Source organism: Anabrus simplex, chromosome 5 (assembly GCF_040414725.1).
Source record: "Anabrus simplex isolate iqAnaSimp1 chromosome 5, ASM4041472v1, whole genome shotgun sequence".
NCBI lineage: Eukaryota > Metazoa > Arthropoda > Insecta > Orthoptera > Tettigoniidae > Anabrus > Anabrus simplex.
This window is the reverse complement of record NC_090269.1, coordinates 18,949,850-18,969,055: the sequence shown is the minus strand read 5'-3', so window position 1 is coordinate 18,969,055 and position 19,206 is coordinate 18,949,850. Positions and strand designations below refer to the sequence as shown.

At 36.5% G+C, this 19,206-nt stretch overlaps 1 protein-coding gene across 1 annotated transcript in view; it reads left to right on the top strand.

Moving 5' to 3' along the window:
• Taf1 (TATA-box binding protein associated factor 1) overlaps nucleotides 1-19,206 on the top strand; it is a 320,423-nt gene that overhangs the window by 217,502 nt on the left and 83,715 nt on the right. The window contains exons 20-21 of the mRNA XM_067146785.2: nucleotides 12,761-13,221; nucleotides 18,597-18,779. Coding sequence (XP_067002886.1) covers nucleotides 12,761-13,221; nucleotides 18,597-18,779 — 644 coding nt within the window. The remainder of the gene's footprint in view (nucleotides 1-12,760; nucleotides 13,222-18,596; nucleotides 18,780-19,206) is intronic.

The following is a 19,206-nucleotide window of genomic DNA, read 5'->3' as shown; positions in this document are numbered from 1 at the left end:
TGCGCTAGAGAGGGACGTCTTAACCAGTCTAGACTGTATTTGCGTGTACTTGGTCCATGTGATAACATCATCAACCATATTGCTTGCTGTTTTCACTGGGTCCACTACATTTCAGAAAACTTTACGGTTGAACAAGGCTGAGCAAACCCTGTTTCAAATAACACTTCACAATGAAAATCCTCAAAGTGACTGGGAATTAAACGTGGGGTATCCAGGTATCTGGGGTATACCCCTTCATGTACCACAGAGCTGGTTTACATATTTCAATACTGATGACAAATCTCGTACTTACTTTGTAACAGAGTTCACTGATTTGTTCTTCAGTTAATGCATAGTACCTGGCTGATCAAGCTTTGCTTGGAATCATTGTGAACTTTTATTTATTCTTGATGAACAGTGATAAAGAATCATGAAAAAAGACAGTGATTTAGAAATCACTTTTTTGAAATATGGTTGAAGAAAAGACTAAGTAAACAATTGATGGGCTGTCTGCCACGTGGGCGACTGCCCTAAATGCAGATTGGTGGCAATTAATTGAAGCGGGGACTAGAACAGTGGCACTTTCATGTTCATTTCTCCAGTACAGTACTGTCCACCAAAGAGAGTAAACCAAATAGGGAAAAGTAGTAAATCTATCTCAGTCTGAACAATATTTACTTGATACATATAGATATCATTGTACCGAGAGGTACATCTCTACGCCGCAAGTTTAAATATTGCGCCAATAAGCACTCGTCTACAGGAGAAACTCTGAACTTTAAAAACTGGATCAACTCATTGGTTTCTCAGAAGATGTCACTACAGTACATTTTGTGATTACGAAGTTGTCAATACTGTGTGGAGTTCAACTTGTTTTGTTTTCCATGTGGACGTTCTCTTATAGATGTCTCTACTAAAAAAACGGATTATGCACCCTGGTGCGAAGTTAAGGAACCTTTTGAAGAAATTTTGTATTCATAAGTTTTCTCTTTACTAAATTTTGTTCTTTCATTTGTGGGTTGGCAATATTAATCTTTTCTTTCTGCCTGTTTTGAATTGAGCCAATCCAGAATTTCTGTAATTAATTTTTGACCAATCATGTATTTCTTCTTCGACTTTGAGTGTATTTTCAAGACGGACCAATAAAGAAAGAGGGTGTGGCTTGATTATTCATGAAAGGTCTCGAATCTTCCATGAGGGTATAAAACTGCTGATTTTCTTGTCTCTGGGCCACTCGAACAACATCTAGCATAGTGTATGGAAGTATAGCAGGATTACATGTTATAAACCTCATTTTAGGTCCGTATTGAAAATTTTACAGTTCAACAATAATAAAGGTGTTTTAATTTGTTCCACCTATCCAATACTTATATTTTCACTTATAGTGGTTACATAAATAGATTCTTAGTTACATGGGACATGTTTCACCCTCGATTAAGGGCATCTTCAGCCTAAACACAATCATCAACAATACAACTAATTTAAAAGTGGAAGTTAAAAGTTTAGTCAGTTATTAAAATTCGGAACATAAAAATGTGAAAAGTGATACAATATATAAAGATGCTGGCGTAGGGATGTGGCGACCCCATCGCCCAGTGGGAAACCACTGCAATCAGCTACCCGAGTATTGGCGGGAAAACCATAACATATGCGGAGTATGGAGGAAATGCCTACTCCCAGTCCTGAACAACTAGGATGAACTTGTAGCACTTCATTCATCACCAATTCATACTTCATTAATCACCTTTCCAGATCACATCTGGAATTGTAAAGCCTGACCTTGGTCAGAAATGTTTCGATCGAAAGATCAGACAATCAATGATGATGAGTCTTCTAATGAATAAATCCACCGGTGTGGACAAACAACAACAAGGATCTGCACAAAGACACCACTCGGAATCGGTGGGGTGTCAAGTAGAAGACCTAGGCGAATCGGAGCGCCTGGAAGTCCAACAGACAATTGACAGACAGCTGACAGACAGTGGACTAACCCAACAATGTAAGAAGAGACTTAAGTTCAACAAATCAGGAAAATTTTCATACTTTGCAACATTAAACATTAATTCACTAAGTAAGGTGGGCAAGTTGAAACATTTAACTGATGTGATGGACCAACATAGGATTTTAATAATGGCTTTACAAGAACTTAGGAACACAGACCAGGACCCAATTGAATCAGGAGGTTATCGTCTCTACAAAGGACCTCCAGGAGAAAGAGTAATGAAGAATGTCCCTCAATTTGGTGTAGGTTTTCTTGTTCATAGTAGCATAATAGACTCAATTGAAGAATTTTCTTCAAAATCTTCGAGGATGGCACTTCTAACAATTAAAGTAGGGAATAAAACTTATACTTTAATAAATGTCCATGCACCAACAAATGACAAAAACAATAAAGATAGAGAAGGAGTTGAAAACTTTTGGGAGGAACTTGATTACATATTAGCGAAGATCCCTGATGAGCATATAAAAATCTTACTTGGAGATTTCAATGCTAAAATAGGCAGAGAAAAGAAGTATCGCACAGTTGTAGGAAAATGGCCAGCTCATAAATTAACGAACAAAAATGGCCAAAGATTAATTGAACTTTGTGCAGATCATAGACTCGTTTTGGAAACCACCAGATTCATGAGGCGACCACATAAACTTATGACATGGAAATGCCCTAACGTAAAATTGGGAGAGTTTCAGATTGATCATGTTGCCATGGATAAAGATTATCATAAAGAAATTTATAATGTCAGAGTCCTCCGTGGGGTAGACATTGACTCGGATCATTATATCTCAAAAATAAAAATCAAGTTAACACCAAAAAGGAAACACAAACATAATCATCTCAAAGCAAGGAGAAATTATGATCCCAGTTACTTAATAAATAATAAAATATATTTAGAGAGATCCAAAACACCTTTAAATGACAAATTAGAGACAATGATCAACAAACTTAAAACCATAGCTGAAGAAATTGCCCCAATCAAAAGGAGAAAGAAACATGCGTGGTGGAACGAGGAATGTGACAAAGCAATTCAAGCAAGACACAAGGCATGGATAAATGATCAACAGAGGAAAACGGAAAAATCTCGAGAAGAACTAATTAATGCCAGAAGACAAACAGCTAAAGAAATTAGGACAATTAAAAGGAATTATCAAAAGGAAATGCTTAGCACTATAGAAGAAACATTCAATCAGCATAAAACAAGAGACTATTACAAAACATTCAAGCAATATCAATCTAAATTTACCCCTCCCACACTTATGTTAAGAAATAAAAATGGTAAAATGGCACACAATAATCAGGATAATGCTAACATTCTTGCAGAATACTTTAAAGAGTTACTTAATTGTGAGGATCCTGTGGAACATTTAGAATTTGATCCTAACCCAAAAAATAAAACTCCATTACAAAAGATTATACCACCAGTTTACAATGAAGTGAAAACGGCAATTAATGCACTTAAAAACTACAAAGCAGCAGGAGAGAATCAAATAGTAGCAGAAATATGGAAGAATGCTAATGATCAGACTATTCAAAACCTACATAAATACATCATTGATATTTGGAACACGGAGAAGCTTCCTGAGGAATGGAATACAGCGATAATCCACCCGCTGCACAAGAAAGGTGATCGCTCCGATCCAAATAATTATCGGGGGATATCCTTACTTGATATTACATACAAGATTTTATCCAAGATTATATACACAAGAATCCAAGAACAACTCGACCAAGAACTTGGAGAATATCAGGGAGGATTTCGACCAGGTAGAAGCTGTCCAGATCAAATCATTAGTTTAAAATGGATAATGAAGCACCAAAGAGTTCGAAGTAAGGGTCTGGTCATCACGTTTGTAGATTTTAAAAAAGCATACGACAGTATTCATCGTGACTCATTATTAAAAAGCCTTAAAGAATTTGGCTTACATCAAAAACTTGTTAACCTCATTAATATGACTTTTAAAAATACGAAGGCAAAAGTTAAATTTAGAGGTGAATTATCAGAATCATTCACTATAAGAACTGGACTTCGACAAGGAGACGGACTTTCACCATTGTTATTTAATTGTGCATTGGAGAAGGTTATGCGTGAATGGAACAAGAAATGCCAACCAACTATCAAGATCGGTAGAAATATTAAACTCAACTGCCTTGCTTTTGCGGACGATTTAGCATTACTTGCAAATACAATAGAAGAGGCTAAATTTCAAATTGAACAACTAGAAATTGTAGCTAAAAAAATGGGATTACAAATTTCATTTGAAAAAACAGAAATGATGCCAACTTTTAAAGTTGATTTACCAGTTATTCAGCTGAACAGTAATAAAGAGATTAAAATTGTTCAGAAATTCAAATATCTTGGGGAAATAATAACATGGAACACAAATGAAAAAGAAGCAATAGAACACAGAACAACTAAATTTAAACAAGCACAAAGACTTACCTGGCCAACCTATAAAAAAAAATCTCTTTCGATAAACGCTAAGCTGAAACACTATAATTCCATAGTTAAACCAGAGGCAACCTATGCTAGTGAAACTTTATTCAAATTAAATGTAAAATCTACAACAGACAAATTACAGAAAACTGAGAGAAGAATTCTTAGAACAATTATTAATAAAAAACACCAAGTTGATGGACAGTGGAGATTGTTGCCTAACAACATTGTCTATCGTGAATGTGAATCAATAATATCTACAATGCGTAAAAGAAGAATTTCCTTTTTCTGTCACATATCAAGATTAGCAGACACCAGGATATTGAAACAACTATTCGATTACTTTTTGAAGAATAAAATCAATAATAATTGGTTCAAAGAAGTTCAGGACGATTTGGAAGAATTGGGTATAACTCGGCAACAAATCAAAGACAGAAAAGAGAAGAGGATTTTGAAGAACAAAAGCATAAGTCTCAAACTAAAAGCAGTTGAACGGAAACAATATACTATATCGGACACACAAAGGGCTTCCAGGTCGGAGAGGATGAAAAAGTTCTGGGAGAAGAAGAAGAAGAAATTAACTCAAATGTATTGATTTCAGTGCTCCAATGTGGGCGTAAAATATGTAAATAATAATATAAAGATGCTAATGGACAACTGTCTTATGATTAAACTATAATCTTGTCAGAGACTAAAACTTCTTCTATTACAATTCTAATTAAAAACAGTTCATATAAAATATTAGTGGAAAACCAAAGTGGTAATAATATAAAGCCAACGACATGAGGGCGTGAACACAAGCATAAACTTGATTGTCATGAATACAATCTTTCCAAGGCCGCTGATGAAATTCGTCAGCAAGTGAGACAGAAGCATCTGTTGAAAGAATGTAAGTGACCCTTAGCACCGGTAGGTAATAAAAATGGCTGAAACCTTGCCAGAAAATGTCAGTAGATGCAGAAATAATGTTTTCTGTAAGAGAAGGAAAAGAAGAAATAAGAAATTGAACGTAAGGAGAGAATTCGGTTTACATAAAATTGAAACAGATGAGGACTTACATGTAAGTGGAAGTTGTTATTTGTTATCTACTGTTGTGTTGGTTGCTGCCCGTCTGTTGGCTCTGAGTCTGGTGTTGTAACTGTGCTGCAGAGGCGGCAGTGAACTCGGAGGGGAAGGAATAGGGGAGTGCGGAAGGGAGGAGAGGACGGGTGGAGTCAATTGTGACGAGGCTTCAAACTCTAATACTCTAATACTCCTCCCATACCCACAGATATTAGGCCTACTTCCAGCAATACGGTTGACTCCGCCCCTGTGTCAGCAAGGTTGTTGCAATTACCATGGACAGCCAAGCAAACAGATGATTCTGTCATTCAGGAAATTGGAATACAAGAAAGCCTATACCAAGTGGTGTACGACAGATTCCTGCTATTCTTTGGTGATATTATGAAGAGAAAGAGTGACAAACTGGAAAAGCTAATTGTCCAAGAAAAAGTTTATAGCAAAAGGTCATTAGAACAGGTCACAATGGGATGGGTTGATCAGATAAGAGAGATCACTAACACCTTGGAGAACTACTGTCCAGAAGACTCAAGATCGTACAGAAAGCCATCAACTTAAGAGAGAAGTAACAAAGTCCTTGGGTCATGATAGTCATGAGTGAAATGACTAGAGAGAGAGAAATGTGAAGACCCTAAAAATATTAACAAATCAGATATTAGACATAAGCAAGGCTAATTATGATGAAATTTCTGCTGCATGGCCTACATGATACCCTAATGGAGAATCTCATACTTCACTCTGCTATAAACCTTTCTGAATTTTGAAAAGCATGCTATGTGTACCTCTACTGAATATCTAAGATGTTGAATAGATTTTTATTAGTTAGTAATTGAAAATAAATTAGTAATTAACACCCAAATCTTTGCTCAACCATTATCACAGTATTTTCTGGTTAAACTACGAGATGTTGGGGCGATCAAAGCACATTCCAAAGTTCAGAGTTGCTAGATCTGCATGCAGAGTTGACCGAAACCTACCAAGTGAGAACAAGTGAGCCGAGCACCTTAGGGAATTCATGCAATAGTACACAGACTTCTAAAAGATATATCAGGAAATCAAATGAAATGATTAATCTTATCAGAATCAATATTATTTGTAATTAGAAGGTGAAGGATTATCTCATTCTATGACAACTTTCTTTATGTGTTCGTACAAATATCACACTCACTACTGTTGTAGAAAACCAATCATATTATGATGATCTATGTTAGAGAGACGTGACAGGAAAACGTATAGTGTGAAGACCAAGAACCCACTGGATAGACATTGCAGATCAGGGAAGGACCCTGAAGGACATGATTAACAACAGAATGTATCTCAATATGACAGAGTGGAAGAGGCTCGCCCACAGTACCGGGGAAACTGGGACTGTAAAATGATGATGATGATGATGATGATGATGATTATTATTATTATTATTATTATTATTATTATTATTATTATTATTATTATTATTATTATTATTATTATTATTATTATTATTATTATTATTATTATTATTATTGTGTTTTGGTGGATCAGCAGAGGTGAAAGAAGGTGCTGGAATGAGTCTAACTACAAGTCTGAAAGATGAATTTAAAATTTAAATAAAGGTTATATTTTCAACTGATAACAAGGTGAAGTAACAAAGAAAAATCAGGTACAATGCAACTTTACAAACGAAAGCACTAGTTAAGTTTTTAGAATTCTGGGCTACGAGCCCCCAAGTTTAACAATTTCTGAGCTCTCAGCTCACAACCACAAATTACCAAAGGGCAGAAAACCCCTAATTACATGGAGCATTTGCTCCCACCTAGTAATGTCAAGCCCCCTAGAGGCACCTTTCAAAATACCAGAAAGAGCTGACCGCTCTCAATTTTTCAAGCCTATCAAAAGACCATAAACGGACTTTACTACAAACTGCCCTCAAGGCACACTTACAAAGAAACAGGGGTATCTTGTACCCATTCTACCGGGCCTTAGTGGACAAATACTATGTTAATAAAAACGGCCCAAAACGCAAAAGGAATAGAGGCGTGAATTAGCACTCCTAAATACACATTTTAAAACCTAAGTGGCGCTAGGCCGATACACAGGGGCTGTTCCCACACTATATAGGTGACTTGTATAAGAAAATTTTAACACATTAGGAAAGATTAGAAAATCAGTTACAAAAACATAGTCACCTCAAGTCGAAATGAAGGGGAGCTCGAGAGGGTAAAGCACTCTCTATCCCCGATTTACATTTAAAGTAATAAGAAAATGTTTACATAAGCCGGCACTAATTTACATTTTAAACAGTTAGGATACTTGAAAAGGTTTCGAACCTTCCCCAGGGGTTAAACTGTTGACCAAGAAAGAAAAGATGTTAAGAGGCCATTACCTTTGCTGGAGAGCTGCTGCTCGAAGGAAGAGGCGCAACTTGCCCCCTGCTATACTTCCATACACTAAGCTAGATGTTGTTGAAGTGGCGAAGAGCCAAGAAAATCAGCAGTTTTTAAACCCTCGTGGAAGATTCGAGACCTTTCATGAATAATAAAAACACACCCGCTCAACTTTATTGGGTAGCTAAGAGTTACACATGGAAATTTGAAGAAGAAACCTCTGATAGGTGGAAAATTCATTACAGAAATTACTGATTGGCTAAGTTCAAAACAGGCGGAAAGAAAGCTTAATATTGCCAACCCACAAATGAAAGAACAAAATTTAGTAAAGACCAAAACTTACGAATACAAAATTTCTTCAAAAAGTTCCTTCCCTTCACACCAGGGTGCATGATCATAGTTTTTTAGTAGACATATCTGTCAGAGAAGGTCCACACTTCTTGATCAACCAAAAAAACAAAAACAAATCGAAATACACACAGTGGCATCTTCTGAGGAACTGTTGGATTAATTCAGTTGTTAAAATTCAGAGTTTCTCCGGTAGAAAGTAATTTAAGGCGGAAAATTCAAATGTGCGGCGTATAGGTGTACCAACCGGTACAATTATTATTATTATTATTATTATTATTATTATTATTATTATTATTATTATTATTATTATTATTATTATTATTATTATCACCAAGAGAGTTTGCCGTGCGGTTAGGGTCGCGCAGCTGTGAGCTATCATTCAGGAGATAGTGGGTTCGAACCCCACTGTTGGCAGCCCTGAAGATAATTTTCCATGGTTTCCCATTTTCACACCAGGCAAATGCTGGGGCTGTACTTTAATTAAGGCCACGCCCGCTTCCTTCCCACTCCTATCCCTTTTCTATCCTATTGTCACCATAAGATCTATCTGTGTAAAAAAATTGTAAAATAAATATTTATTATTATTATTGTTACGGGGATACCGTGGTTTACAGTGGTGTAAGAAGGTGTGGACATGAATGAATGGAGAGAGAAAAGACCAAAGTATAATTTAAAACTCTAAAATTCAAAATTTTATTTCTTTCCTTGTTTTTTCAGATTTTAAACTTCGTTAAACAAGTAACAGCTGGATAGTCAGAAGGGGAGTTCTTCAGCTCTTATACAGATAGTTATTCAAATAAGGTACAATAGACATAATGAATTTTAAGGAATTAGGTAGCTCAAACATTACACTATTATCAACAGCACTACTGTTCCAATCAATTACAAGTCAGGAGATTGGGCTCCAAAATTTACCACATTAGAAAAGAGCATCTTAGCCCCACATAATTACCTAGGAGACTACTCTAAAAAATCTACAAGCTTCCAGCCTTTCAAAGGCACAATTCAACTTTTACATTAGGTTAACAACAACCAGTTTCCGCTGTCTTATTCACTCGACAGGCTAAGTTACATTTGAATAGTTAAACATCAGCAGAGGCAATGAGTGCCTATTCTACATGGCCTTATTGAAAAACAAAAGGTTATAGTGGCCAAAAATTAAAATGTTAGGAGGTGAACACATGCACTCCTTTGAAATACACTTGAAAATACTTAAAACCCTATGTGTGCTTATGCCCCAAAGTTACAGAGGCTAAGCCTATACCACGGAGGTGACTAGATGGAGAGAACGTTTTAAATTACAAAGAAGATATAAATTTTAAAGTTTACAAAATCATAGTCACCTCAAGATCAAGTTGAAGGGGAATACAAGAGGGTTCACCTCTTTATTCCCTGAGTTAGACAAAGGTCTTAGACCTGCTTGAAAATTTACATAGGAAAGATGATGTTAAGATTTTTGAAACAAAATTTTGAAACTTTCCCCTCGAGTGTGCTTTCTGAGACTATTACATGATTAAAAGATGTCTGCTATTACTTGGAGGGCCTTACGGAAATGGGCGAGGCATGTCCCCTGCCTCCTCTATGAACACACTCTACTGCTGGACTGGAGCGATCGAAAGACAACATGGTCCAAAAGGTCCTGGCTTTTATAGCGGAGAGGAAGATTCCAGAATTCTCTGGGCCGAAACCCTGGACACACCTACAAATACCATTGGATAATCAAATAAATATTTAAAAATTCCAGATTGGTCGAACATTTAGAAGAAGGAGAAGAAGAAGAAGAAGAAGAAGAAGAAGAAGAAGAAGAAGAAGAAGAAGGAACTTATAGCATTGCTAATAACCTAAGAACACAAAGAAAGAATTTACAACACTCCAGTGCTGAAAACCTCGAAATTACAAATTTCCTAGAAAATTAATTGTTAATCTTCCTACCAGAGGGAGCACCTAAATCGACAGTAGAGACATCTGACGATAAACGTTCAAACTTCTTCTGAAATGAGTTTCACCGTTCATATTATAGATGGCCTTCTAAAAGGCACTTAGTTTGAAAGTACGAAGCTGGTGTACCTCTGGTAAAAATTATTATTATTATTTATTATTACTTTTTTAAATAATGTTCATTCTGATACGATTAATCATTTTATTGGATTTCCCGAGTAAACTGCTGATAGTCTTAACCTGTAGCACTTGAATTTGTTTAACTGGTCTATTTTTCTGGAGGTGTATGACTGTACTGCTATCTGTTCTTAAAGCTAAAACTATTTATTTGCAAAACTCAAGCTGGAATAAAAGACTTTACATACTTACACAAACACTGAATATGCAGAATTTACTAATGTCCCCGTGTGTATTCACTTGTCAAATTGTGTGGGAGCTTCATAAAACCAGCATGGGTAGGCTGAGCAGAGCAATAATCTTCTTCTAATGAACTGGAGCTTTCTCAACTTTAGATTAACTGAATCTTTCTGAAAGACACCGATGCTCACTTCCTGAATCAAGTTCCAAAAAGCATTCATCGTCACTCGAGTTCAAATCATTCACAATTGTGATTATATCAGTATTACTTAGCCCGCTTGATTTGCTTGAGGCCAGTTTGCGCCTTCCAACTGTAAACACAGCACTCGATATACATTCCACTGATTACTTGCCCAAATCACACTAAAAATTACATTCAGAAAGCTATGGTTTCCGTAAAATCTAGGTATTGCCTAAGAATAACTAGCTACGTAAATTCTTTCATAAAAACATGTTATTCTTGTAGTAAACATTCTGTCGCAATGCGCACAACAGAAAATCGCGATGTTGGAACAATTCCAACATACGAGCTTAAAGGGTTAAGAGTATTTAGAGTCCAAAACTTTGTCTGATAGATGTTCTTTAATGTGTCTGTAAATCCAGGCCCAGCCTAAATTAATATCTTACACGTTAATGATGTTGGTGACCCCCATACGGCTTCAAAGTCCCTTAAACACATAAGTGTAAATCATCCATTATAATATATTAAATGACTTGAAGACTTAATCCACTTCATAACATCAAGGTTATTGTAATTTAGTTGATGCTACTGTGCCTCGTCTGTTGTACACTCTTCTATGGTAATACTTTCAAAACTTCACACTAACTTTTAATTCATACTAAAATGCTAAGAGTTGTTTTTTGTAGACACATTCACCACCCTCCAAAGGAATTGGACTATCCCACATTGTCTCTCAAGTTTTCTGCTTCTAATTTTGCTTGCCACGAAAATATTCATCATTTGAGAGTGATCCAAGTGTTTGACAGTGCTATTTTCAATTGAGATGCTTGCTAAAGCTGACAAATGGACCTGGTTCATTGTAGAGTGCAAATATGTTTGTACCGGGCGATTTGGCCGTGCGCGTAGAGGCGCGCGGCTGTGAGCTTGCATCCGAGAGATAGTAAGTTCGAATCCCACTATCGGCAGCCCTGAAGATGGTTTTCCGTGGTTTCCCATTTTCACACCAGGCAAATGCTGGGGCTGTACCTTAATTAAGGCCACGGCCGCTTCCTTCCAACTCCTAGGCCTTTCCTATCCCATCGTTGCCATAAGACCTATCTGTGTCGGTGCGATGTAAAACCTCTAGCAAAAAAAAATATATATGTTTGTATTAATTATTTTGAACTCAGTATAATAGACAGAGCATTTCCAGCTTAACACCTTTGTCAAAAAGAACTAATTACTGAGAGAATTGGCTGCGTGGTTTGGGTCACATAGCTGTGAGCATGCATTCGAGAGATGGTAGGTTTAAAGGCAGCCCTGAAGATAGTTTACCATTTTCATAGTAGGCCGTACTTGAATAAAGGCTGTGGCCACTTCTTTCTTAGTACTAGCCCCTTTTTCAACCTTGAATTGCTGGAAACCTTCTGTGTGCTAGTGCAACATTGAACACTAGCAAATTGATATTATCTAAGGTCAAATTATTTTGTTCAATGGCATGCCTACTTTCTATCCTCTCTCTGTTACTTAGAGGTTCTAATTACTTATGGTTTCATACCTCATATAGAACCTTCAAACTGTCAGGATACCGTATTAATTTTACAGAAAGCTTCTGCTTGTTCTTGCTTGGTATCGGAAGTGATCCACAATATAATGTAATTGGTTTGGGGCTCGACTTTAGTTACATTAATGGTGCTCAAATTCTAGAGACCTGTGCCAGCAGATTTACTGACATGTTAAAGAACTTTTTTTTTTCATGAAAAAATTCTGGTGTGTGAGTGTCTCATAAAATAAGTAGCAATTGGATGTTAAACACATAATCATCATCATCATCATCATCATCATCATCATCATCATCATCATCATCATCATCATCACAAAAGATTTTGGAAAGCTCTTGTCAGAGGAGCAAACCTGTCAAATGGCTGATACACGATGAATGAATGAATGAATGAATGAACAAACGAACGAATGAAACAACAAATACTACCACTCCAGAAACAAACAAAAAATTATATTGGTCTTACAGTTCCTTTTTAATTGTTTAATCGTACTATTTTTCAACTCTTATTTGTGTATACCTATTTTGGCTGCTGTCAGTTATTGGAAATTTTTTCTTATAGGAAGAGTCTTAAAAATCTACAGAACATTCCGTAATCCCGATGGTAAAGAGTACACCAGAATTGAAATTGTTCGCAAACCTGCTGTGATTGACACATACACCAAAATTCGTACAACAAAAGATGAAGCATTTATCCGTCAGTTTGCTACTTTGGATGAACATCAGAAAGAGGAGATGAAACGTGAGAAACGACGCATTCAAGAGCAGCTGCGGCGTATTAAACGTAACCAAGAAAGGGAGAGGATGTTGGGAAGGACAAATTTTACCCACAACAATCCAACTGATCCTGTTACCAGTAATAATGCACCCAGCAGTACTGTCCCTGGCATTACTCCCAGTGCTCCTCAACCTCATCCACTGCAGTTGCCTCTTCCCCATCATCCTCCTCACAGCTCCACTCCAAAGAGGAAGAAACCCAAACTGAAACCTGATTTGAAGCTCAAATGTGGAGCTTGTGGCAATGTAAGTTTGATAATTGAATTATTTTTAAGATTAAATTATACAAGAACTGTCAATCTAGGAAAATAGCTTCATTTAAATGCTGAGATGTATTATTTTCATAACCTTCTGGTATTTCCTTTCCTAGATTGTTTATGTTGTCTGTATTCCACTAATGTGCAAGTCCATGGTGTTTTGCTGTTCCATGACTTGGATGATTTAGTTGAGCTGTAACAATTTAATTTTGCAAGTCTTTGGGTTATAAACTCTTCAACACGTAGGCATGAAATAATTAGATTTTTTGGTTTGTTATATTTCCTTTGCAATTGTATTAATTTTGTCCATGTTTTACCCTCTGGTCAGGTATGTTTGATACATCATTTATCTATTTCTGTTTGCTTATCTAAACTTTTATGCTCTTCATAAATATATCCTATGGTTTCCTTCTTATTCTCTTGTCTTTCTGTTTGAAATCAAGCTTCTTTCTACTAGCAAAATAATTCAGCTTCCTTAAAGTTTATAGTACTGAGCTCAATAGCTGCAGTCGCTTAAGTGCGGCTAGTATCCAGTAATACCAATATAAATGGTCCGTTATTGGACATTATAAATTTTCCAGCTAACTCATTCTTGGTTGCCAGCGTTTCGCCCTCGTGTGCTAGGGTGGGCTCATCAGTTGGTACCTAGCACACCTACCAATACGCTGGCTAGTGCATACCGTGGAGGCCACTGCGTAGGCTAACTGGAGCCACCGGCAGCGCCAATGCACCAAGAGACTTTGTCTCATTACCAAAAATTGATGCCTGCTTGGCCATCAGATGATAAAGATGTTGATTCCCATAGGGAATCTGAAATATTTGTCCTGAATGAGTAAATTTATAATACCAATATAAATGGTCCGTTATTGGACATTATAAATTTTCCAGGTAACTCATTCTTGGTTGCCAGCGTTTCGCCCTCGTGTGCTAGGGTGGGCTCATCAGTTGGTACCTAGCACACCTACCAATACGCTGGCTAGTGCATACCGTGGAGGCCACTGCGTAGGCTAACTGGAACCACCGGCAGCGTCATTGCACCAAGAGACTTTGTCTCATTACCAGAAATTGATGCCTGCTTGGCCATCAGATGATAAAGATGTTGATTCCCATTAAAAGGTTTAACATGATCAGCCATGGACAAAAGTTTAGGAGGTAAAACGCTTGGACTCTTTTTAGAAAAACACTTAAAACCCTAAATGGTCTTTGGCCCAAAGTTGCAGAGGGGTGACTAACTGAAAAAATATTAAATGCCAAAGGATTGTGAAGAATTTATAGATTTAGAAAATTTTAGTCACCCCATACCAAGTTGAATGGGAATTAACAGAGGGTGAACACTCTTTTTTGAACAGATTCCTCAGACATGCCAAAAGTTGACATTTAAACAATGACTTTAGAACTTTACATTAATAAAAGAAGTTTGAAACTTTCCCCTCAAGTTATCTGCCTGGAGCTATCACATGTTAAGAAATTTCTGCCATTACCTTGAGTAGTTGGGCCTTCCGAACGACAGCGGGCAGCCCTGCCTCCTAATAACATGTTGCACTCACTGGACCGGAGCAAGGAAGATGACAATACAGCCCTCAAACAACCAGATTTTATAGCATCTCAGAGGAGAAAGTTCCAGAACTCTTTATAGATAGGCTGGATGCCTGTACACACCCCCAATTTTAATTGGCTAGAGCAGATATTCCAAAAATATGTGATTGGTTCATAATTTTTAATTTTTAACCATATTTGGTTAATTCCCCTGTGATGTAGATGTTGATTCCCTAAAATATTTGTCCTGAATGAGTAAATTTATAATACCAATATAATGGTCCATTATTGGACATCATAAATTTCCAGCTAACTCATTCTTGGTTGCCTGCGTTTCGCCCTCGTGTGCTAAGTTAGGCTCGTCAGTTGGGACTTAGCACACCACCCAAGACGCAAGGCTAGTGCATACCGTGGAGGCATAGTCTCATAGTGCGTTGGCACTGCTGGTGGCTTCAAATAGCCTATGCAGTGGCCTCCACGGTATGCACTAGCCTTGCGTCTTGGGTGGTGTGCTAAGTCCCAACTGACGAGCCTAACTTAGCACACGAGGGCGAAACGCAGGCAACCAAGAATGAGTTAGCTGGAAATTTATGATGTCCAATAATGGACCATTATATTGGTATTATAATTCCCCTGTCACGGGGACTGGGTGTATGTGCTGTCCTCATCATCATTTCATCCTCATCACGACGCGCATTATTATTATTATTATTATTATTATTATTATTATTATTATTATTATTATTATAATATGCGAATAAGCCCATTAAGACTACGCGAAGTACTTAGAGGCGTGCATTTGCCTTCCTCTGTGCCCATATTTCTTTCATTCTTTTACTGTGGGCTTCCTTTCTGTCTTCAGACCAGGTTATTCCAGTCTTCTTCTTTGGTCTTTTCTCTTGGTCAACTTGCCATTTATGAATTTTGGATCTGAAGATTACCCTGTTTTGAACATCTGCTGGTGTAATTCCTGCCTGTTTCAAAACGGTTTGAATTTCACCAATCCATTTCATTGTGTTTGTTTTAGCCTTATTCCTATTTTCACAGAATTCAACTATTTGTTTGGTAAGTCCATGTGGTCGCATTCTGTTACTATGACCATAGAATCTTAGCTTGCGTTTTCTAATATCACTTTGAATATTTGTGTATTGTTTGATTTCCTGTCTACCTTTAATTTAGTATTCGTTGGTGAGTTTCAGGCCTAGAATTTTTCTTATGATTTTGCGTTCCTTTTTCTCAATGATTTCAAATTCTGCTTCCTGTTCAAAATTAGCATCTTTGATCCATAAAGACATTCTGGTTTAATTACTGTATTGTAATGTCTTAGTGTTGTATGCTTGGAGATACATTTTCTGTTATAGACATTTTGAGTTAGTCGATGTGCAGTTTCCATCTTTTGGCATCTAATTTCATTGTCTTTTGTTTCGAGTCCATTTTCCTGAATTGTTTCACCAACGTACTTAAATTGTGATACTCTTTTAATTTTGCCATATTTAGTTTCATTGCATTTCGGTGCATATTTGTTGCAGATCATATATTCTGTCGTTTTAAAAGATATCTGAAGGCACACTTTTTCTGCAATTTCTTTCAGGAGTTCAATCTAATTTTGGGCTGTTGAAATGTCTCTGGTTAGTATTGCTAGGTCATCCGCAAATGCTAAGCAGTCTATTGCTAGTTTTCCTCTGCCTAAAGTGATTGGTTGGTGAATTTTGAGGATCAATTTTTGTTTGTGCCATTCTTGTATCACTTTTTCCAGGACACAGTTGAAGAATAAGGGTGAGATTACATCTCCTGGTCTTACTCTCATTTTGATTTCAAAGGGATCTGAGGTTTCTCCCATGAATGTAATCTTGGACTTCATGTCTGTCAGAGTCTGTTTTATGATTGAAAGTGTTTTCATGTCTAAACCTTGTTCTTTCAATATTTGAAAGAGTGATTTGTGATCCACTGAATCATAGGCTTTTCTGAAATCAACAAATGTGCAGACTAAATTTTTGTTATAAATTCTCTGATGTCTTAGGATTAGCTTTAGGTTCAAGATTTGCTCTGGACACAATTGGCCTGGTCTGAATCCTGCCTGATATTTTCCGATTTGTGGTTCTAGTTGTTCTTGTACTCTATCAAGAAGACATTGGGATAGAATTTTGTATGCAACCAATACTAGTGAGATTCCTCTGTAGTTGTTTACATCAGTTCTGTCTCCCTTCTTGTGTAGTGAGTGTATTAATGCATTTTTCCAGTCTTCTTGGATTTGTTTTGTTTTCTAAATGTCTTGCATTTTTTTTTGTGATTTCTTTTATGGTGTTTGGGCCTGCTGATTTGAGGACTTCTGCTATTATTCCATCCTCACCCGATGCTTTGTTGTTTTTAAGTCTTTTGATCTGTCTTGTGATTTCTTCTTCATCTGGTGGCAATGAATTTGGATTAGTATTTTCAGGTTCTTTTGGAGAAAATCTTCATGTTGGTTCTGGACAGTTCAGTAATTCTTTAAAATATCTGACGAGTTCCCCACAGTTTTCTTGGTTGTTTAGTGCCAACTGTCCATTTTCTTTCTTGAAACAGAGACTTTGTTGTTGAACTCCTGCAAGCTTCGTTTTGAAATTCTTGCAGAAATTTCATGTGTTGTTTCTCTCAAAGTCTTTCTCGATTTCAAGTAGTTGATCCTTTCCAAATTTCCTTTTGGTCTGTCTGATCGATTGAGCTGTCTCTTTCCTCACTGCCAGGAATGTTTTGTAGTTATTCTCCATCTTTTTGCTGTTCCAGGTTTTGTATGCCTTCTGTTGAGATTGGATTGCTTGTTCACACTCCTCATTCCACCAACAGTGTCTCTTCTTTTTCTGCAGAGGAATTAGTGATTGTGCTGCTGTAATCAGTTTGCTTTTGAGTTGTTGCCAATTTTTTGCCTCCTTTCTCTCTAATTCTTCTGTGAGAAATGGTTGGATCTTAGTGGGGTAAAATTTTGGGATTAATGGTTTCTTCTTTGTGAATTTCTGAGGTTTCAATTGTAGTTTGATTCTTGTCAGGTAATGATCTGCATCTATGTTTGCACCTCTTCTGACATGAACATTCAAAATTTCTCTGTGGTTTGGATAAGAGATTGCTACATGGTTGATTTGGAATTCGCCGGTGAGTGTATTCAATGATCTCCATGTCATTTGTTTTGATGGTTTCTTTTTTAAGTGTGTTGACATGATTTTAAGGTTGAATAACCTGCAGAGTTCAACTAATCTTTGTCCATTTTGGTTGGTCCATTTATGTGCTGGGAATTTTCCTGTTGTTTTTCTGTGTTTTCTTTCTTTGCCTAATTCTGCATGGAAGTCACCTAATAAGATTTTGACGTGGTTTGGAGGAATTTTGGATATTATTTTTTCTAGAGTTTCCCAGGATTTGTCTACCTTTTCAGTCCATTTTATTGTCCTCATTGATTGGTAATTTTTTATTACAGTTTTTTTTTCAGTGTCTCTTTTTTGTTTCTTTTGTGCTACTTGTTTTAGCTACATTATTAATTGTGGAGTCAACCAAAGTTGTCTTAAATCTATTGCATTCATCTTTCCATGCTTAGTGCAGTTACTTTGTAAAATAGTTTTTGTAGGCTGAAAGAAAAATATATATAAACACACACATTTGAAAAGAAATCTGTTAGTCATTTTCTAATGGCTAGGCCTAGCGAGACAAATTTTAAAAAAAGAAAGAAATTTTAGCACGTGAGTGAGTGAGTGAGATAGCTGTTGTTTGTAGCCCATTATTTGATAGAAATACGCTCTCATATTTATATGTAATGTCTTAGAAAAAGTTAGTTTGATTGATGGATATTGTGTGTTCCCTAAGGTCGGCCACATGCGTACAAACAAGGCATGTCCTCTCTATCAACCATCAGCTCCTGCACCTCCTGTCAACGTTGCAATGACTGAAGAACAGGAGGAGGAAATTGAAAAGCAGTTAAATGCTGATGATGAAGATTTGGTCAATGTAGATGGTACCAAAGTAAAGTTATCTGGGAAACTTCTTAAGGTAAGTCTTTCATGCTAGTTTAAATTCTGTTTTTTTATTTTTTATTGGGGAAACTGGGAAAAGTTAGTTAGTTTAATTTTCCTTATATTACAAGTGACAAATTTCATGATCAGTTCCATATTGACTTGACATTTCATTTCAATACAATAATTTTCTATACAGTTAGACTATCCACTTAATTATAAACAGAAATTATAGTCATATTTTACAAGTAGTACGTGTTTTGACCTACATTGGATCTTCTTCACCTACTTCTCTTAAAAATCTTAAAATAGGTGGTCACATAAAGACATTATAAAAATGAGACAAGCAAAACAATAAGTACACTTAAAAATTTAATAGCATCATGCAGTATCTTTCTTTTGTCTAAAATATTTCTTCTTGAGTGTAAAAGCCAGTAGCGACTGTATGGTTGTAGAATAGTCTT